The sequence below is a fragment of the Prionailurus bengalensis genome, chromosome E1, assembly GCF_016509475.1.
Source record: "Prionailurus bengalensis isolate Pbe53 chromosome E1, Fcat_Pben_1.1_paternal_pri, whole genome shotgun sequence".
In the NCBI taxonomy this organism is placed as follows: Eukaryota; Metazoa; Chordata; class Mammalia; order Carnivora; family Felidae; genus Prionailurus; species Prionailurus bengalensis.
Genome location: NC_057347.1, coordinates 52,981,212 through 53,002,793, shown reverse-complemented (window position 1 = coordinate 53,002,793; position 21,582 = coordinate 52,981,212). Strand labels below are relative to the sequence as shown.

Below are 21,582 nucleotides of genomic sequence, written 5' to 3'. Positions count from 1 at the left end.
GTTGTATAATATGCTATCCCGGTTATGTAAAACCAGGCAAAAAAGCACGGAAGGAAGTATACCAAACTCCAAATATATATGTTTTTAGGTGATGTGTTTATGTGTGATTTAAATTTTCTTCTGTCTATTTTTAGAGTTTCCAAGGTTGCTTTGATATGCACTTACATCTTTATAGTCAGAATGCAGTTACTATACCAGCAGGAGTATTTACCAGCAGGAGTATTTTATTTGGGGCACCTGCCCAATGGTGGAGAGGTGGGGCCAGCCCCCCCTTGACTACTGGAGCCCATAAAACTTATGGAATGGGCAACATTTAAATGAATGCCATGCTGTTGGCTTCATGCCAGGACTTCACATTTGCAGCATATATGTTGGCATTTCCAAGGGGTTGTGGAGGATCTAAGGACACTCATGGGTGAGTAGCCTTGTAGGGCTCAGGGAAGCTGAGGAACTTCTCTCGGGTGAGGGTGCCACGAACATCATCTTGGCTGCCCGGTTTTGCATCGAGAGATGGATTGCACTCAATTGCCAGCCTCAACGACTCACACCTTCCCATTTCCTAACACAAGTGCCCAGTGGGTTCTAAAGTCAGCATTTAAGACAAAAATGTTGAAGAGTCAAAATCACCCCCTTGAACATCCTTTTTCTCCCTTAAACCGCCAAGACTTGCCCCTCACCCAGAACCTCCAAAACCAAGAATTAACTTTTCTTACCATTTCAACGAACACCTCTCTCTTTCTGGGCGATTGAAGCCGAAATTTCTTTGAAAGGATAGTGATGGAAAGGAGAAAGGGAGGAATGGATAAATGGAGTTTTCCCATGTTTGTTTTCAACGGCACATACCTGAATTTGCAAAATGTGCCTGTGATACAGCTCCACTGTAGTTCAGTGTTAGGAAACCAGTTGTTGGCCAACTAGGAGTTACAGGTAAGCCCGTGGAAGATTTAAGAACCATTGCACCAAGTTTCTCTATCTGCATTAGGAGCTTTTCCTCACATGCGGGGGTGTGTTTCCTGGGGTAGGTCAGCCCTCTGCTCCCATGGTGTATATGAACCATGAAGCCATAAAACAAAGAATTAGTGCCTGAGGTCAAGAAGGTACTTTTCCTGGGTAGGTGCCCCTCCTAGGTGGGAGGGAACAGAAGGAGTATGCCCCCATGTGGCAAGACGAGGCACTGCAGCTTTTAGCGTCTAGAAAACTGAATTAAACTTGAATAAAAAGAAATGGTTTTGTAAATGATGGGCTCAGAACTAAGCAAAATTCCCTTAAGGCGTTAAAAACTAGAGTCACAGAGGCTAAGAAATGTAGAAAATGTTTCTGGAGTTTTAAGTGAAACAAGTGGAATATGAAACTGTACATTAAGATGTAGAATCAAGGGACACCTGGGTGGCTCAGTCGGTTAAGTGTCCGACTTCGGCTCAGGTCATGATCTTACAGTCTGTGAGTTCAAGCCCTGCATCAGGCTCTGTGCGGACAGCTCGGAGCCTGGAGCTTGCATCAGATTCTGTGTCTCCCTCCCTCTCTGCCCCTTCCCCACTTGCGCTCTGTCTCTCAAAAAAAAAAAAAAAAAAAAAACCACAAAAAACAAAAACCATTTTAGTACAAAGGCACTGAGGCACAGATATAGCATTTCTCTGAAGCCTTATGGCTAATGATTGACAGAGCCAGAGTCCCATGGTTGACAAAGCCATGATCCCATGGGTAGGCAGTGTGATCCCACATCTATTCTCTTTACCATTTGCACTGACCACAAATATGCAAAAAAAAAAAAAAAAAAAAAGCATGAACTGAACAAGGGGTAGGAACAAATGACAGTCATCGGGAGAGGGACACCGGAGACTTTTTCTTTAATGTAGTTATGTTTAGAGCTTTACAAAAAGGAAGCAGTCTGAGTGTGGAGAGGTTTAGAGACAGTTATAGGCTTTAGTTTTGGGTATATTTGAACTGGAGGGTCATCTGCCAAGACTGTGAGAATGACCTGGCTCTTTCTTAAATTTCCATGTGACTGTCAGGACCTCCATGGGCCTTGATCTCTCCACGTGCCAGGGTGGATACTCACCCATGTTGAGTCATTATTTCATGCTCAAATTTGGCATTAATTACATAAAGGAAGTCATGCTAATCCCATAAATGATTAAAGAAACAGAACCAAATTCTTAGGAAGCATTGTCACACTCATGTTGATAATTGAATTTCTTCCCCCAACTCATTCTGATTTCCTGGGAAACCAACAGGAAGGAAAAATAATAAGTAAATAGATTATCCTCTCTCCCTGCTTCGGACTGGCCTTTTGATTTTGTTTGTGCATACGTAGTACGTAGTGAATATACATATCACTGACTACTCTTCATTATATGTTTTGTAAATGGGGTTTAGAAGGAAGGTATTTTTCCAGTGGGTTGAAGTTTTCTGCACTTAGCAGATGAGGATTTGCCTATTTGTGTTAACTCAACCAGATCATTTCCAATGCTATGTTGGGGATATTTTTAAAGCTCTTGTGGCTGGTGATTTATTAATTAGTGTTGCCGCATTCGCTGGGCGCTGAGGTTTCATCCCTGGGCCCTGTTAGATTTGGCCGGTTACATCATCAGAGGGACACCAGACATCCTGTGGGCCCCATCCCGGGCCCATGGGTTATGAAAACAAAGGTTAACGTGGTTTTCATTTTGCACGATGTTCTCGGTCTGAGGTCCCTGAATCCATGAGGATTCAAAAATTATTTCAAATTGTCTTTGTTTTTTATTAATTAATTTTTTATTTTTATTTATTTATTTTGCTGAAGAGAGGATTATAGCTTTCACTGTACTTTATTTAAAAAAAATTTCTTTTTTAACGTTTATTTATTTTTGAGACAGAGACAGAGCATGAACGGGGGAGGGGCAGAGAGAGAGGGAGACGCAGAATCGGAAGCAGGCTCCAGGCTCTGAGCCATCAGCTCAGAGCCCGATGCGGGGCTCGAACTCACGGACCGTGAGATCGTGACCTGAGCTGAAGTCGCATGCGCAACCGACTGAGCCACCCGGGCGCCCCGCTTTCACTGTACTTTAAAAAGCAGTTGCTGGGGCGCCCAGGTGGCTCAGTCAATTAGGCGGCCAACTTTAGCTCAGGTCATGATCTCACAGTTCCTGGGTTCAAGCCCTGTGTTGGGCTTTGCGCTGACAGCTCAGAATGTAGAGCCTGCTCTGGATTCTGTGTCTTCCTCTCTCTCCCTCTCTCTCTCTCCCTCCCCGGCTTGTGCGCTCGCTCGCTCTCTCTCTCTCTCTCTCTCTCTCAAAAATAAATAAATAAACATTAAAAATTTTTTTTTTCAAAAGCAGTCGCTGATTCAAAATGGTTTAGAGCCACTGATACAGAGACTTCACCTTTCGCTTCACTGTCAAACCCCGAGGGGGACAGGGCCTACCCAGGCATCAGGGTTTGCCGTGACCCCTGGCTCGTGCCTGCCGGACCAGAGACGGCTTTGCTCTGTGATACGATGCTTTGGGATGAGAATCACATGTGTGATTGTGTGAATGTGTCACAGAAGGTCGCCCCACCCTTCAGTGGGAGAGATGAGCCTTGGCCAGGTCTGTCTGTTCCCCTGTGGTCCTTCTCAAATCCAGCAACGCCGTGTCCCTCCAGGAAAGGAGGACAACAGGCTCAGCCCCAGCAGTGGGTCCCTTCTTTGTGTGGATTCTTAGATGCTAACGTCTCAGGTAAAAAAAAAAAAATGCTTTTTTGATAATGGGCAGCTTTGAAGTCTTTTCTTTCACCTTCTGAAAGAATCGTAACCCTGTGTTCCGCGCTAGGTGTTGATAACTATTTTCTACTTGTAGCTGCTTTATCCTTGAACATAGCAGGTCTAAGGTTTTCAGAAACGTTGTTTTCAGGTTTGTCTATGAGTGGGACTGACTATAGATATGAGACGTCCACTGAGCCTTCTCCACCTCTGGGGTCACTGGTTGCAAGCTCACCAAACCCCCTCTGCACGCTGAATGTATCCAACATAAACATCTGGGATTTCAAGTCCCTGAATGCCACGGCAGTGAGAGCAGTGAGCAAAGGAGCAGATCAACAGCCCCCCCTCCCCACCCCTCACACCCCAGCCCAGTCAACAACAGCGTCCTGGTTAAGAGGTGGCCTCTGGAGGCAAAGACCTGGCTTGAATTCGGAATCCATCTGGGACAAGTTGGTGAGCTGGGACTGGTTAACTCTACCTCTCTGCTCTTCAAGCTTTTTTTTGTTTTTAATTTTTTTTGTAATGTTTATTTTTAAGAGAGAGAGAGCAGGGGAGGGGCAGAGAGAGAGGGAGACACAGAATCGGAAACAGGCTCCAGGCTCTGAGCCATCAGCCCAGAGCCCGATGCAGGGCTCGAACTCACGGACCGCGAGATCGTGACCTGGCTGAAGTCGGACGCTTAACCGACTGCGCCACCCAGGCGCCCCTGTAATGTTTATTTTTAAGAGAGAGAGAGCAAGGGAGGGGCAGAGAGAGAGGGAGACACAGAATCCGAAGCAGGCGCCAGGCTCTGAGCTGTCCGCACAGAGCCCGACGTGGGGCTCGAACTCATGAACCGCGAGATCATGACCTGAGCCGAAGTTGGACACTTAACCGACTGAGCCACCCAGGTGTGCCCCTCAAGCTTTGCATTTGTTAGAGGGAATCTTCTCTGCTTTGTGGGGCTTTTGTGAAGACTGAGGATAAAGTTCCCTATTAGCCAATGTCACTAATGCCATTTTGCGTTTCTGAATCCACATTGCCCGTCCTTCCTCTTTGCCAAATCCTACTTCGAAAGTGCCCAGACCTTTCCCCCCTCAACAGGTTCTTGTCGCTCTGGCACACCTCTTCACCCCACCCCAGGCTTGGCCACTGCCCCCATGAAGCGGTCGTCCTTTGCTCATGGTGCTGGTGTTCTTGGTATGCGGTGGTCTCAATGGCCCTGCCAGGAGAGGCAAGGAGATTCATTGCTCAGGAGGCGTTCGTACTCTCTGTAGTGATTAATTTGGACTAATTTTCCTCGTTGCAGACCCATTAGAGGCTGTTAGCAAACAGTGGCTTATTTAACATGCACGTGAGCTGTTCACCATCTCAGGTCCGTTCGGGCACAGCAGCTTTCGCACACGGGGACCCCGAGGTGGGGGCACGTGGCTTTACCTCTTTCTGCTTCTCCGTCGCTCCTATTAGACACTAGCACACGGCTGGGATTTGCTAACGGTGTCCCCATCTCTGTTGCTCTCTGTGCAAATTTGCAGCGGATTCAGAGTCTGATGCCTCCGTGGCCCTGACAGAAATAAGCACCAGCTTCAGAGTTTATTAGAGAGTGTACATTTCTGCCCTCCGATGCAAAGGAATTATTCATATCTTCTCTGTCTCTTCTCTCTTAAATTGTAAAATCCCAAGGGGAAGAGTTCCCCACCCCCCACCGCCATCAGCTCCCACTGGAGAGCGAGGTCAGGTCTGTGTGCTCAAAGGAAACCTAAGGAATCCTTGGTGTTTCCTGACTGGTCCGGGAGGAAGGCGGGTGCCACCTCTGCCACCATATGGAGACCGCGCCGTGAATGTGTATTTAGCTTTGCCCCGTGCAAATAGTGTCTGGGTAGAGTGGCTTTCCAACAGAGATTGTTGGAGTCCCCAGAGGCCGGTTATATGAGCTGGGGCTGCTGACTGGGTGGGGGCTGGTATCCCTGCATATTCTGGAGGATCCATAGAAGGCCCCTTCTCCCTAAGGGCATTGAGATTCGGCTGTTGTAAGAGAGAGAGAACCGACTGGGACCTGGGGAAGCCTGAGTCTGCCTGCCCTTTGGAACTTGCTTACTCTTCAGGCTTACTTGCTTGATTTGAGTGAACAAACACAGAAGGATTTTCAAAAGAAGATTCCCCCCTTCCCCACCCCCGTTTTGGAAATACAAAGCAATGTTCACTTAGGCGCGTTCATCCGAAAAGAGGATCAAAGACCCGGTCAAGTTTATGTAGCGAGGTTCTGGTTGCTAAGATCAACCCCCTCCTACCTTTGCTTTATACCAAGAAGTAAGGAGAGGGGTGCCTGGGTGGCTCAGTCAGCTAAGCCTCCGACTTCGGCTCAGGTCATGATCTCACAGTTCGTGAGTTCGAGCCCCGCGTCGGGCTCTATGCTGACAGCCTAGAACCTGGAGCCTGCTTCCAGTTCTGTGTCTCCCTCTCACTCTGCCCCTCCACTGCTCACATTCTCTCTCTCTCCCCCTCTCCCAGAAATAAAAAAATAATAATAAAATAAAATAAAAAATAAAAAGAAGTAAAGGAGAGCCCCATGGTCAGGGCGAAAGGAGTCCTTATAGTTGCCTGTTGTTTCTTAATTTGACTCTGGGAAAAATTTTCTGCAACTTTCCGCTTAGAGATGAGAATTCTTTTGCTCGTGGAAAGTTCATAGGGAAGGGAAGGAGCCCACCACAGAGAGTCCCTCCTACCCTTCAAGTTGATGACCATTAACTCCTGCAACAGACATTCCCTCCCCGACACGGTGGAGAATCAGTCAAGCTTCTGCTGTTTCTTGCAGCCAGGGGAGCCACATCGCTTATTGTCCAGACCAGGACACTTTGAGAGTGAAAGGGGACACCAACAATCCCCCCACCCCCGGGGTGGCGAGCCCAAACTGGGATGTATGGTTGCCCTATCGTGTCCCGTCCAAGACCACTGAGTTGTGACTTACAGGTTCTTGGGTTCACTCGTGATAGCGAGACCCTCCTTTCCATTTGTGCCGCCACGTGCCCGAGATTCGCTCCAGACTCTGCTCCCCCAGGAAGCCGCTCCCACAAATGCGTCCCGTGCTGTGCCCCGCAGTCTAGACACTGCCTCAGACCCAGGCGATTTGCCTCCATTGAGAGTGAGCAAATGACCCTGGAGACCCTGGGTAGTTGGCACAGCCTGGGCCTAGAAAATGACATCCTTCAAATATATCCCCCAAGAGGAATGTTTGAAAGGGAGGTTGGCTCAAGAAGTCGAGTGGCTGGGACCGTAGTCAGCCCGTGGGGCTCAGAATGTCCCGCGACACGCAGGCTGCCATTTGTCTGTCTGTCTGTCAGCTGGCTGGCTGGGTGCATGATTTCCCATGTCTGTGTGTCTGTGTGCAGCCCCTTCCTTCTGTCATCTGCCAAGCTGCTTCCTTGCTCTCTTCCCTCGTGGGTCGTCAGGCTGCCCTCACATGACCTTTCGGACTGAGAATCCACACACGTTACCAGTCCCTTGGCCCTGGGGAGGGGATCTCTTTGGCTGGGCCTGGCACGCGGATGGGTTCCCATGAGGCGGTGTGAAGAGGAGAGGAGGGTCACATACCCTGCAATGCTGTAGGGAAAGAGGAAACACAGGACAGCCAGCGCAGTCCACACCTATGCACTTAGCCCTTGCGTGGAGCCTCTCATTTAAGCCTCACGAACCTCTGTGGGTTGGGTCCTCTTAGTGTCCCATTTTGTGACTCAGGAAACCAGGGCACAGAGACGGTAACCAGCTTGTGTAGCGCCACACAGCTGCTATGTGCATGAGTCAGGGGTGAGTCGGGGAGCCTGGCTCCAGGCGCTGAGCTCCTGGCCACTCCTCAATATTGTTTCTTTTAAATAGGCATTGTTAGGGGTGGCCCCAGTTCCATCTTTTTTTTATCCCTTCCAGTACCTGTACTTTGGGCGCCGTCTATTCAGCGAATGTTTGCTAAAATGAATCAAGTGAAGGAAGGAAGGAGGAACAGGAAAAGAAACAGAATCCGCGGTCCCCTGGGAAGTCAGGAAGTGGACCATTTCCCGGGGTTGAAAGCTGCTTCCCGCTGCTGCTTGCCAAGGACCAGCATGCACATTTTCAAAGTGCTCTCTCTCCCTGTCCCTCTCTGTTTGCTCAGACAAGAGTGAGAACGGGGAGGCCTATCAGCGGAAGAAGGCGGTGGCCGCGGGTCTTCCCGAGGGCCCTGCTGTCCCGCCGCCTCCTCGAGGGAACCTGGCGCAGCCCCTTGGCGGCAGCTGGAGGAGGATCGCGCTGCTCATCTTGGCCATCACCATACACAACATTCCAGGTGAGGTCTTGCCCCCGAGCGGTCCAGCCACCTGCCCGAAGGTAAAGTCACGCCGTCAGCTCAGCTGCTCGGCTGGAACAGTCGTGACGTGGGTCCTTTTTTGACGGGGGTGGGGGACAGAATGCAAATCTTCCTTGGCTTTATTTGTAACTTGCGTTATTGCTGTGGGGAGCACCTTTTACAAGCCCGGGATGTCTCCGGTTCCGCTTGACGCTCTTTTATTATTTTTTTTAAGTTTATTTATTTTGAGAGACAGTGAGAGAGAGAGGGAGTGAGGGAGAGGCAGAAAGAGAAGGAGAGGGAGAATCCCAAGCAAGCTCTGTGCTGTCAGTGCACAGCCTGGAGCAGGGGCTTGAACTCTCGGACCGTGAGGTCACGATTTGCTTGAGCTGAAATCAAGATCGGACGCGTAACCGACTGAACTGGCCAGGCGCCCCTGCTTAACGCCCTTTTAAAATACTGACTTCTGTATAGCTGAGCACTGATAGTTGCCTTATGTGCCTTCTTGCTGTGGGACACCTGTCTGAAATGTCCTTGCGAGGCCTATCCTTTTTAGCATTCGGCAGTAACTCGTGTTGTGTCTTTGGATTTATTTTAATTGAAAAAAATGTGCTGGCATTCTATTTCAAAAATAATATCACGTTTCATTTAGAGTAACTAGAGAATGTAGATAAACATGAAAAAGAATAAAGATATTATAAAAAAAATAAATTGAAGGAAGCTGAGGCAGTCCTTGGGTCGGTCACATCTTGGAATTCACCAGTTAGTGTATCTGGACAAATGACTCGAGCTCTCTGAGCCTTGGTTTTCTCATCTGTGAAATGGGCATTTGCTACCACTGAGATAACTGGGGTATTATTTACAAAATGAATTGATTTATCTTGATACTTAAATAAGATGCTATAATGTGCACACACACATGTACGTTCACAGATTTTGGTACCATACTTGGGCCACATGAGCAATTGGAAAATGGTCGCCGTCGTTAGCATTAATCATACTCCTGTCCTCCTTCCCAGCTGTGGCTTCCTCAGTCTTGAGTTCTTCAGCATCCAGATCCATCTTCCTTGGGCCAGAACTTGAGTCTGAGGAATAACCTTGCTGAGGGAGTGTCCCAGGGTGATATATTATCTGAGCCCTTGCCCAGTTCATAATGCCAACCCGTTACCCTGTTACACAGCCGTGACTCGACTGGACCAGGCTTGCTAGAGGCACATTCTTCTCCTCGAAGCTTGTGTAGACGTTGTTCTATTGCCCTCTGGCTTCAGTGTTGTGGGAGAAAAGGCCACAGCCAATGTATTCCTCTCTAGGTAACTTGACATAACTTCTGCTTGCACAGAAGTCATTTTTAACTTTTACAACGTTTGTAACTTCTGCTTTGTTATTTTTAAAGAATCAAAATTTCAATGTCCTATATTCCCGTATGTACTAAACCTGTCTAGAACACTATGTGTCCAATTACTTTTTTTTTATTTGAGAGAGAGAGAGAGAGCACACGCGTGCACACTTGCGCACACAAGTGGGGGAGGGGCAGACAGAGAGGGAGACAGAATTCCAAGCAGGTTCCTTGCTGTTAGCGCAGAGCCCCATGGGGGACTTGAACTCACAAACCGTGAGATCGTGGCCTGAGCTGAAATCAAGAGTCGGATACTTAACTGACTGAGCCACCCAGGCGCCCCAATCACTTTTTAAACTTAGGTCTTCCCCTAGATGAGAAGCACTTTCCTTATCATTTCTGTCCTGGTCTTAGGAATTTCTATCATAGGATCATATAGGCTGGTTGCCTTCCAGTTTTTCTTCACAATCTCATTTCCCTCTTGGCTCTTTCCCTTTTGGCCATAGGCATACTCTCTGGTTTTTCTAGAGCTTACTATTCAGTATTCCTTTGGAGGAAGTCTTATGTGGGACCCCAAAGCACCAAGCTGACCCGAGTAGATTTGCCCTGGTGGATGGGTCTGGCCACATTCACCCCCAAAGTTTTAGCGAGCTCATTGGAAGACCAAAGACTTGGCAGAGGGCGGCTTGAAAAACGTCCACAGTCACCCTCAACCTATTGAATTCTGATCAGTAGAAAAGAGAAGGGACTTACCCTGCCTCTTCAGTCGTAATAGTTAATTGTTACCTTGCTGTCACTCAAGGCTCCTTCTCTAACAAGTTGAAAACGAATAAAGATCAGCCCACTGGGTTTACAGCCAAATAAGGTAAACTATACTGGCTTGAGGTACCCCGTGGTGATTTTCTGTCTCCCAGAAGAACACAAAAGCGATCTAAAAATCCAGATTTCGGGGCGCCTGGGTGGCGCAGTCGGTGAAGCGTCCGACTTCAGCCAGGTCACGATCTCGCGGTCCGTGAGTTCGAGCCCCGCGTCGGGCTCTGGGCTGATGGCTCAGAGCCTGGAGCCTGTTTCCGATTCTGTGTCTCCCTCTCTCTCTGCCCCTCGTCCGTTCATGCTCTGTCTCTCTCTGTCCCAAAAATAAATAAACGTTGAAAAAAAAATTTTTTTTTAAAAATAAAAATCCAGATTTCATAGGACTGGGCTTTGAGAAGCCGGGCATCAGCTTTCCTCTGGCGGAGCCCTTCCCTTCTCCCACCTGCCACTACCCTCTGTGTTCCCGTGTGCTCAATTGGGACTGTTTCTGGGCTCATTTTAACAGAAGATCAGGGAGAGTCAGAGTTCACATATTTACGTGTTCATTGACTTCAGTAAGAGCTTGGATTAAGGCCAGAAGCAAAAATGTGTTAGCAGGAGGAGGTGTGGGTGGACACTGACATTTGACGATTCGTAATCAGCACAGATTCAAAAGTTACTTCTTTCCTGACAACAGACTTCTTCTGGGATTTGGCGTTCCCAAGTTCAAGTTCAACCTGTGTCCCTTTTATGGTGAATTGGAAGTACCTTTTGACTGTATGGAGGATTGAGTGGCTCATAGGAACCTCAACTAGTTGGTTCATCAGAAGCATTGCGTTAACAGTTCATGACCTGGGGAGCGGCTGGCTTGCCTAGATCAAGAGGTTCAAGGGGAAATTTCTCCTCCTTTCCTGCTTTTTATTAATTGCATTTTATGTATGTATGTATGTATGTATGTATGTATGTGTGTATGTATGTATTTAAGCTTATTTATTTATTTTTGAGAGAGAGAGAGAGAGAGAGAGAGAGAGAGAGAGAGAGAGCATGCACAAGCTGGGGAAGGGCAGAGAGAGAGACAGACACACAGACAGAATCGGAAGCAGGCTCCAGGCTCTGTCTGAATGATCAGCACAGAGCCCTACATGGGGCTCAAACCCACAAATCGTGAGATCGTGACGTGAACCAAAGCCGGATGCTTAGCCGACTGAGCCACCCAGGCACCCCAGAAAGGAGTTGCAATTTTAAATAGAGCAGTCAGAGTGAGTCTCACTGAGACCTTGCATTGAGTCTGACATGCAGCTCTCTGGGGCAGAGTGAATGTTCCAGGCAGAGGGAGCAGCCAGTGCAAGAATGCTGAGGCAGGAGCACGTGAGGACCTATGAGGAGTAGTCAGGAGTCCACTGTGGCCGGAACAGGGTGAGTGGGAGGCACAAAGGAAGGACAGAGAGGTCGGCCCTGCCCCAGTTGGAACTTGTAAGGATTTTCGTTTTCACTCTGTGGGACCTTTGAACAGAGAAGCATATGATCTGAGTTGTGTTGTAAAAGATTGTCTGTCGGTGCTGAGTTCAGACTGGACTCAGGAGGGGGAGGGCGGCTGTGGAGAGACCGGGCAGAGAGGCCACTCACTGCAGGAATGCAGGTAACAGACGAAGGTGGCTCAGACCAGGGTGGTGGTGCCAGAGATGCTGAGCAGGGGTCCCATTCTGGCTTCTGTTGAAGGTGGAGAGGGGGGATTTGCTGGTGCAGTAGACGTGGGGTGAGAGATGAAGGCAGGAGCCAGGAAGGACCCCGAGGTTTCAGGGCTGACCGGCTAAGCGTGGAATCGCCTTCGACTGGGATGGGGATGGCCCAGCGGGGGCAGGCTGCAGAAGGGCATGTCAAGAACTCCGTTTTGGACTGCGAGGTTTGGTTGTCGGCAGACATTCGAGTGGAGATACCCATCAGGCAGTCGGATGTTCGAATTTGGAGATGGGAGCAGAGTCTGGGCCGCAGAGATCAATCTGGGCCGCCTGTGAATCATTGGCACGTAGATGCGGTTGAACCCCCCCCCCCCCCCCCCCCCCCCCCCCCCCCCCCCCCCCCCCCCCCCCCCCCCCCCCCCCCCCCCCCCCCCCCCCCCCCCCCCCCCCCCCCCCCCCCCCCCCCCCCCCCCCCCCCCCCCCCCCCCCCCCCCCCCCCCCCCCCCCCCCCCCCCCCCCCCCCCCCCCCCCCCCCCCCCCCCCCCCCCCCCGGACACCAGATGACATCACCAGGGTCTAAATACAAACAGACGAGTCTCCCAAGGCCCCACTGGGACGCATCCCTGGAGCCTCAGTCTGCTAACTCCGGTCGGAAGAGAAGTTCACTCGCCCGCAGTTACCCGCGGCAGCTTCCTGCCCTTTGATGGGAACCATTTCAAGAGCTTGTCTGTCGCCAGCTTGCCTTTGAAAAGGTCTCTTTTTTACCATTATCCTTTATAGTTTATTAAAAATTTAACTAGAGCTTTCACGTTCCCCGTGACTCTAGGTTTTAAGATAGACTTTTCACAGTGACTAAAAGGATACTTGATTTTTTTGAAGTTTTTTTGTCTTTGCTGGTTCAGTTTTGTATGTCCTGGGGATGATAGGGATGACATTTTGTTAATTTTTTTTTTAATGTGGAAGTAAAAAAAGGAAGCTTGTTAGTGAGTGTCTTGTCCACTAGAGTTTTCTGGTGTGTGAGGTCACACATGTAGGCACACGCACACACCCCAGGCCCTGGGTTTACACATGTGTGCAAGGGAGGACGTGTTCTTTCATTTTATTTTATTTTTTTAAATTTTTTTTAATGTTTATTTTTCAGAGAGAGAGAGAGAGAGAGAGTGTGTGAGCAGGGGAGGGGCAGAGAGAGAGGGAGACACAGAATCCAAAGCAGGCTCCAGGCTCTGAGCTGTCAGCACAGAGCCTGACATGGGGCTCGAACCCACCAACTGTGAGATCATGACCTGAGCCAAAGTCGGACGCTCAACCGACTGAGCCACCCAGGTGCCCCGGGGCGGACACGTTCTTAAACTTTTGTGGCTCACGGCTGTTCTTAAGAACCTGGGAGGAGCTGGGGACCCCCTCCCATGCAGCACGCAGGCAGCCCCAAGTGTTCATGGACCTCGTGGAGACCGCCCACAGCCCTAGAGCAGGGAAGAATCCCCACTTTCGAGAAAAACACGCACAATCGTGCCAACAGTGGACGTGTTTCCGGAAGAAACCGTAATGGCCGAGGAAGACCATCAGACGTGAGCCCCTCCGGCCCGTGTGGCAGACCTCAAGTCTTTACAGGTAGATGTGCCGCCTCCAAGCTCCATGCCCCCTCTCTGGCTTGGCCAATGTGCGTCGAAGGCGGGATGGGGTGCCCGAGTCCTTTGGAAAATGGTGCCCCGGGGAAATGATGTGTTTTCTGCACAAGCAACTCTGTCGCCTTCTGAGCATTGTCTCTGAAAAGTGATTTTCATGCGGCATCAGGCAGGCTGAAGGGCTCTGAGCCTTCCAGAGGTCCCCGGGCCTTCGGAAAACAAGCACCCTCTGTGCATCTGAGTGGAATTAAAAATCAACTAGCAAATCGAGTTCCTACTAATCTCTTTTCATGAGCAGCTTATGGTCTCGACAGTGTGCTATAGCATCATTTTGTATGCCAGAAAGATAAATTTAGAGCTTAAAGGGATCTTCCAGAGTTATCTTCTTCAAGCACTACTCCATTTGGTGACTCAGGGTGTGTGTGTGTGTGTGTGTGTGTGTGTGTGTGTGTGTGTGTTAAATTATCGCTGCGATTCCTTTCAGCCCTGGCATTGGATGATTCTGTGAAAAATAATACAAAGAGTGCAATATTCATCTAATGTATTTAACGGTGTAAATCATTCCTTTCTTGGTGATGCCTTGCTATGTCCTGTCTCTGCTTCTGTAGTGATGGTTATCACCTTGAATGGCAGTCATTTAAAGGGGTCTCACTCCCCCCACCCCCACCACAGATGGAGTTTCCTGTAAGAAGCCCCATGCTGTCTCCCTTTTAGGACCTCATGTTGCATATTGAAGCTCAGCGTCTATTCCAGCACAAGGAATGACTGGTGCTCTTGGTACCTACGGTCCATCCTGGGATGGAGGGCTGTCATCTGAGAGCCAAGGGCCCCAGTTTCCCTTCTCCCTTGGCCACAGGCGGGCTAAGGGACGGCATTTAGCTTCTGTGGGTCTCTGTGACACAGTGGGCTCTCCTTTGTGGTTAAAATTATTTATAAACCCATAGAAGAGGCGAGATGAGTCACACACTTTTTATTTTCCTCTCATTAAAGTCAAGAGCCAAGTTCACTTTGCTGGTTGTTGCTGTGACATACAGCGAACTGGGGTCACTGCCTGTGTCTCCAGAAACAGCACAACAATTGATTTTAATTATTTGGCTTGTCTTCACTCAACGGTTCCTGTTAGGCTACATTCTGTGGCTTTACATGAAATGCTTGAGTGGGGCTTTTTTTTTTTTTTAAGGAACAGAATCTCACAAATTTATACACTAAAAATATTAACCGTCGTTGGTTATTCCTGGGATTGGGGCTGATTTTTATTTTCTTCATGTTCTTGTGAGATTTATCAACTTATCTATCACAAATGACTTGTATGATAAAAAAGGTTTTTGGAAGAGGAACCTCTATCGCTTAACTGCCTCAACATCCCTCACCCCCAAAACACACACAAAAGGGTAGAAATAACAGTTATTCCTTTATGGCTGAGATAACCTTGTTTGGGTGGTTTTCATTACAGGCTGGAAACAAAACAAAGGATTTGTATTAGATTGCTTTCTCTTCTGTGTCTAATCTCTATGCCTCCTTCCTATAAAGATTCTTGGGTTATCTGGTCCACCCATATAACCTATGTTTGGTTATCCTGTCCCTAGATAATCCAGGACCGTCCTGTCTGCAAAGTCTCCTTTGTCATGAACACTGGGATTCCCAGGTTCCAGGTCTTGTCCCTGGCATTCACTTTACCCTTGCGTGTGGTCTCCACGTGCTGGAAGGGCAGCTTCAGCGGTCTGGCAACTTAGAGCTTACAGGAAGGAGCCAAGAGCTAGAAAGAACAGCTTCCTGACTCGTTATTTTCCTGGGACAAAGACTGAATAGAAAATCCTGTTATTAGAAAGGGAGCTTTCCAGGGAAAACACTGAAGCAACAGCCTCTCCTTCGCATTGTTCTGTTTCCAGAAACTGGAGGAGTATTCTGCACAGCCAGGGACCCAGGCTCAGTTAATGTGTAAGCTGAAGACCACTCAAGACTGCAACTCATTGGCAGCAACAAAAGCCACCAGTCATACTGGAGGCTGCCACTTGCCGGGGCCTTTTGTAAGTGTCCTCTGTGTATGAGTTAGGTATTTGTACCCCCTGTTTTACATTTTCGAAGCTGTCCAGGGAGGCAGAAGATGAAGCTCACGGTTGCATGTGCAGGCATGGGCAGCCTGCCTCTCGCTATGGGCGGCTATGCTTTCTTCCTCCCGACGGATCACAGAGTTTTTCAGAGCCAGTTACAGAGAAGTTCAGGAAATGCTTCTCCTTTTGAAGCTTGCCACATTAGATGTGAATGTCTGCGGCACCACAATGGTGTGTTGGTGCGATTGTCACTCCAGACGCAGCAGCTCAGATCAGCAGGGAGGTTTCGGCAGGGGAAACGTGGACTATCACTGTGGGCGCTCTGCAGATGCGAGTACAGTGAGCCCCCGCGCGGTCCCCATGCACCTGTCGCCATCACCACCACCTCCACCAAGGGAGGACAATCCAGGACCCAAGCAAATCGTTAGCCCTTTGATGTATCAAGGAGGGAGGTGTGGGGAGAGGGGACCAGCCCAGGATGTAGAATCAGAAAGGCCAGGGCGTGAACCCTGGAGCCACCAAATGCTTTGCCAGCTGGGTGACCTCAGCTAAGACGCTGGGAGTTTCAGGATCCTGGCTGAAAAATGGAAATAATAATCCATCTTGCGGTTCGGTGTTAAGTGAGGTGACAGTGCTGGCCACCAGCAGGGCCACTCGTTATGTCATCTGCTGTGACGTGTATATCACGGGGCCTAGAACACCTCGTCCTCTCCCCTCCCCCCTCCCCCCTCTTACTTTGCCTTCACGCCGCTCTGATCCCGAAAGACGGTTTCGTTCTGGCCTTGGGCGTCTCCAGTGGAACATCTCCAACCACTTTAATTCCTATCTCCAGCAGGTGACATTCGAAGATGCTTCCCATTTACCCCAGGAGTTGGGAAACACTGTAATATTCTCCTCTAATTATCTGTGTCTCAGTGGGAAGCCTGACATTATAATTAACTTGGGCTCCTGTCTGGGATGACATTTTGCGCAGCATATTGTGTTCCTGGGTGAGCACCGTAGCAGAAGCTGGTAGCGTGCTCCCCGGTGACGCTGTTGGGTTTGAGCAGGAGAACTGGCACAGATCCCCCAAGGGTGAAATCGTAACTGGGATTCCTGCAGCCCACCCCCCCCCCCCACCTCCCCAGTGCAACAGGGCAACTTTAAAATTCACTACCAAACTCCTGCCATGGGTTACAGACCCCTGCCTGTGCCCTACCGACTGGCTGGAACACGTGAGCTATGTTCTGGAGCTGCATGAGGATTGGGGCGCCTGGGTGGCTCAGTCAGCTGAGGGTCCGACTCTTGGCTTCTGCTCTGGTCATGGTCTCGCAGTTTCGGGGGTTCGAGCCCCGCATCGGGATTCTCTGTCTCCCTTTCTGTCTCTGCCCCTCCCCAACTTGGGCTGTCTCTGTCTCTCTCAAAATAAATAAAATTAAAAAAAAAATTTAAAGCTGCATGAGGACTAGGGTTAAAATCAAGACTCATTTCCACATCTGCTAGATTATGTCATCCTCCCATCTATTATGTAAATTAAAGGGAAAAATTAAGGCAAGAGAATCTGAACATGTTTTTGTATGAAGACTCAATGTTTCTGGTAAATTCCAATTGGCTTTCTACTCAGGCCAGGCAGTTATCAGCCACCTCATGGTTTTCCTAAGTCCTCCCAGACCTGCACTGTCCGGGACAGCAGCTAGTAGCTATAGGGACAGACAAGCGTAGGTTCTGGAGTTAGAAAGCCCGAGATCCCAGAGCCACCAAATGCTGTCCTATTTATTTGTCAGATTTAAACAAAATGCGGAATTTAAATCCTCAGTCACACCTAGCCATATGTCAAGTGCTGACTAGCCATACGCAGCCAGTGGCTACCACATTGGACAGCACAGGTACCAAACAATTCTGTCATCACAGGAAGTTCTATTGGATGGCACTGGCCTGGACCCTTGGCAAAACAATGTGAACTCCACAGGTTATCTAGAGCCTACCTCAGCTTGCCTTGGGCCGAGTTCTATTTAGGGGAGACATTCTGTTTCCCGAGACAGGTGTTCTTGGTTGTGGGGTCGGGCGTCAAACGTATTTTACGAATTAAATGCCTTACGTTTCAAAATTTGAAAATAAGTGGATTTTGTTAAAATAAGCTAAGGGGAGGACAGGGTCACCCCTGTGGTGCCATCATTCTTGTTCCCTTTGGTTCTGATCTGGCTTCCGATTTCTCAGATGGGGTGGGGGGCAGCTTTTGCAGAGAAATCACAGCAGGCTCGTCACCACGTCTAATGTCAAGGAGATGGAAAGAGCCACTCCAAGGATGATCTTGTCATTCTCTGCTCCGGGTGACACACACCTGCCCCCCGAGCAAGCCAGCATACTGGTCTGTGCCAGCTTAGCCCTCTCACAGAACAGATTCTCTTGCCTCAGCTCGGGTTTCGAAGGAAGGACATTAACTGTCACGTGAAAATCACCACAGCATTTACTGTCACTTTTTTTTTTTTTTTTGCTGGGAACATTGCCTAGTTCATCCCCCAGTGCTCCCAAATAAGGTATTTAGTTTAGAATGCACCGCCTGAGAAAGCTTTGCCTCGCTTGTGGAAACGGTATTCATAATTTATCGTGTATGCCTTTTCTTTTTTCCCTCGGCTGCTAAGAACACAGAACCCCATTGCCATCAAGATAAGAAGGAAGTGCATTCTGATGGTCTCATTATTGGGATTCTTCTCTTCTTGTACAACCTACTACTGTATTGTCCTTTAATCCATTTCAAAAGGAGGGAGGTTACTCATTAATTGGCACTTGCGATTTTATTCCTTTGTCTCCAGTTTCCTTTGTTTCCTGGGCACAGATTCGATTTCTAATCCAGATACCTGAAAAATACTTTTATCTGGTTTGTGATGGAGACTGGGGGCCAGGTGAGAGGTGGTGCAGTCATCTGTTTATAATGTTCAACCAAACAATCGACTGATACGTCCTGTGTGTGGAGGCTGCTAGATCCCCCATGTCCAACAGGAATACAATGCAATCTGCGTCTCCATTGTTAGCTTCCTAGTAGCCATTTTTTAAAAAAATGTAAAAAGCCAGTGAAACTAATTTTTAATTTTTTTTTTTTTAGCGTTTACTTATTTTTGAGAGTGAGAGACAGAGCCCGAGCGGGGGAGGGGCAGAGAGAGAGAGGGAGACACAGAATCTCTAGAAGGTTCCAGGCTCTGAGCTGTCAGCACAGAGCCCGACGTGGGGCTTGAACTCACAAGCCATGAGATCGTGACCTGAGCCGAAGTCGAACGCTCAACCAACTGAGCCACCCAGCCGCCCCGAGACTAATTTTTAATACATATTCTATTTAACCCAAATAGTCAAAATCTTATTATTTCAACAGACTCAATGTAAAAAATTGAGACATTGTACATTCTTTTTTTTCCACACTAAGTCTTTGAAATGCAGCGTGTATTTTACACTCTGGGCACAACTCAGTTCGGAGGCTAAATTTTTAATGGTTCAAGTGAAATGTAGTCCCCTCAAAACAAAGCTGTGTAGAGTGGAGAAAAAAAAATATTATATATATTTCTTCAGTTTTCAGATGTAAACTTAAGTTAATTAAAACAAAAACAAATCATTCATTGTCTCAGTCCCACCAGCCAAATCCCAAGTGCTTTGTGGCCACACGTAGCTAGTAGCCGCCGTGTCTGATGGCGTGGATGTAGATGCTCTGAGAGCTACAAAACAGGATAAAAAACAGCCCTTGCCTCAAAAGAGCTTCCCGTCTGGCAGACAAGATGAAGTTTATACACACGCGTATTATGATGCAGTGCAGAACGAATCCATTGTCACCGGAAGTCAAAGCAGTAAGTGCAAGCCTTCGGAGCAAGGGTGTCGTTTCTCTTGGCTCTGTGCGGTTTAAACAATAATATTTACTGCTCGCAGACTTGACATTGAAACCCAGGCCTTGTAGGACTGACTGGGTGCCAGTGATCCCACCCACAGCAGAGAGGATGGAGGAGGCCAGCGGGAATGCCCTGGGCAGCGGCACATGGGAAAGGTCAGGGCCACTGGCTCAATGCCAGGCTGTTCTCTTTCTTCCTGCTAGTTAATGAGATTAGTGTCTCGAGCCTCGGCACTGACCTACCTTCGCATGCACCAGGCAGATCATCTTTTGTGTCAGAACTACAATATTGCTGCTGTGCTCAGCCCGGGCAGCTCCGCACTGGGCCAAGGCTGCCATGAGAAATACCTGCAGACCCTTTCCTCCACCTGGAGAAGCCATCCCGAGGACAGGTTGTTCCTGCAGACTGGCCCGCTGCTTCCGTCCCAGAACTCAAAGACATTATCATGTCCAGAGTCCCACGTGACCCATGTTGGCTTTGCGATGATCTTTGCCCAGCGCTTGACTTGTCTTTGCTTTGCTGTAAAAAGAATTGTAGCTTCTCTCAAACTTTGATTTATAAAAATACCCGAAGCCTTGGCGGGCAGATTAATCCTCCAAGGAACATCTCCTCTGCTGATGTGTCCCCGTCCCCTGTTGGGGTGGCCTCAACTCTTGAGAAGCTATAGCAGATAACAGGACTAATCAGGTGATAATATTTGAGGTACTCACTTTATAATAGTCCCAGCTCCTTCATATTCATATATGCTAATTTTAGCACACATTAATTATGTGTTTAATAAGTCCCCTGTTTATTCTATTTTGTCTCCATTCCCTTGATAGCTGTTATGGTGTGGGGTTGAAAATAATTAAAATGTTACTTGTGTTCTGCAAATAACAATTAACCAAGGATGAATTCTGAAATCAAAATCCCATTGTCTTCCCCTCTCTCTGATTAAATACAGTGAGTGAAACGGCAGCCCAGTGTAGGTCTGTTCCCCGCGCAGTTGGTGTGTTTCCCTTTTCAGGGTGGTAAGTGCCAGAGATGGGTCCTGGCCTGACTCAAACAGCCTCCGTTGCCTTGGGCTCCTATCTTCTTGTGGACCTGGAGACACACATTCGGGGGTGGTGAGCTCCCACGGGGCTGTGGGAGACGAGGAGGGAGGCTGTTCTCCACAGAACACACAGTGGGGTGGAAGCTGGCCAGTTCTGTCTGTGGGAAGCCCCCAGGGGGGCTGTGATGGACCCGAGCTTCCTCCGACACCTGGGTCCAAGCCACGTCTAGCCACCCGTCCTTCGGCAGTTCAGCACCTTGGAGAAGAGACAGCCCCCCCCCCCCCCCCCCCACCCCCCCCCCCCCCCCCCCCCACCCCCCCCCCCCCCCCCCCCCCCCCCCCCCCCCCCCCCCCCCCCCCCCCCCCCCCCCCCCCCCCCCCCCCCCCCCCCCCCCCCCCCCCCCCCCCCCCCGGCCTGTGATTTTTGCATGTTACCTGCCCAAGGGGTGGCACCGCGACCTCATGCAGGGTCTCGTCCTAGTCAGTCACCCTCTGGCTGCTCTTGCAGTGGCTGGTAGCTATTGGGAATAGACATCGGGCCCCATTTCCTGCTGCCTTGGATCTCGTGCCACATCTTGCCCTGCTCCAACGTCCTACAAAATACCAGCACATAGTCACTCTTCCTGCCCCTGAACTCTTTCTTCCCCGACTGCTTCTCTTTCCTAACCCTGGGAGTGGCCCCAAGCTGTCGATCTTTGCAGCCCATGCCCATGACTTAAGCCCCACTGTCAGCTTTGTAGAGCACAGATCCCTCAGCTTGAGCCAAGCAGCTATTATAAACGGGGCTCGATTGAGTGCTTGAAAAGAAATCCATCGCCCCTTTTGGTCAGCAATTCTACTCAAGAGGAAATGCACAAGAAGGGGAATCTCAAATAGATGTCTTGCTAATGGGCTACCAAAAAAACTAATTAGAAAATAATCCAGGGGTGCTTGGGTGGCTCAGTTGGTTAAGCATCTGACTGTTGATTTCAGCACAGGTCATAATCTCACAGTTCATCAGTTCAAGCCCTGCATTGGGCTCTGCACTTGCAGCTCAGAGCCTGCTTGGGATTTAGTCTCTCTCTCCCTCTCTCTCTCTCTCTCTCTCTCAAAAATAAATAAGCTTAAAAAAAAAGAATAAAAAATAAAATAACCCAAAGCTTATGGGATTTGGAATTTGGAAATTGCCTTGGAATGATAGCAATGTAGACTAGCCAAATTCTC

The 21,582-nt window shown here is 49.0% G+C and overlaps 1 protein-coding gene across 2 annotated transcripts in view; it reads left to right on the top strand.

Annotated features, from left to right (window-relative positions):
- The window catches only part of SLC39A11 (solute carrier family 39 member 11), a 342,686-nt gene that overhangs the window by 189,770 nt on the left and 131,334 nt on the right, over positions 1 to 21,582 (top strand). For both annotated transcript variants that reach the window (XM_043585143.1, XM_043585144.1), the window contains exon 6: positions 7,842 to 8,012. In XM_043585143.1, the coding sequence (XP_043441078.1) occupies positions 7,842 to 8,012 (171 nt within the window). The remainder of the gene's footprint in view (positions 1 to 7,841; positions 8,013 to 21,582) is intronic.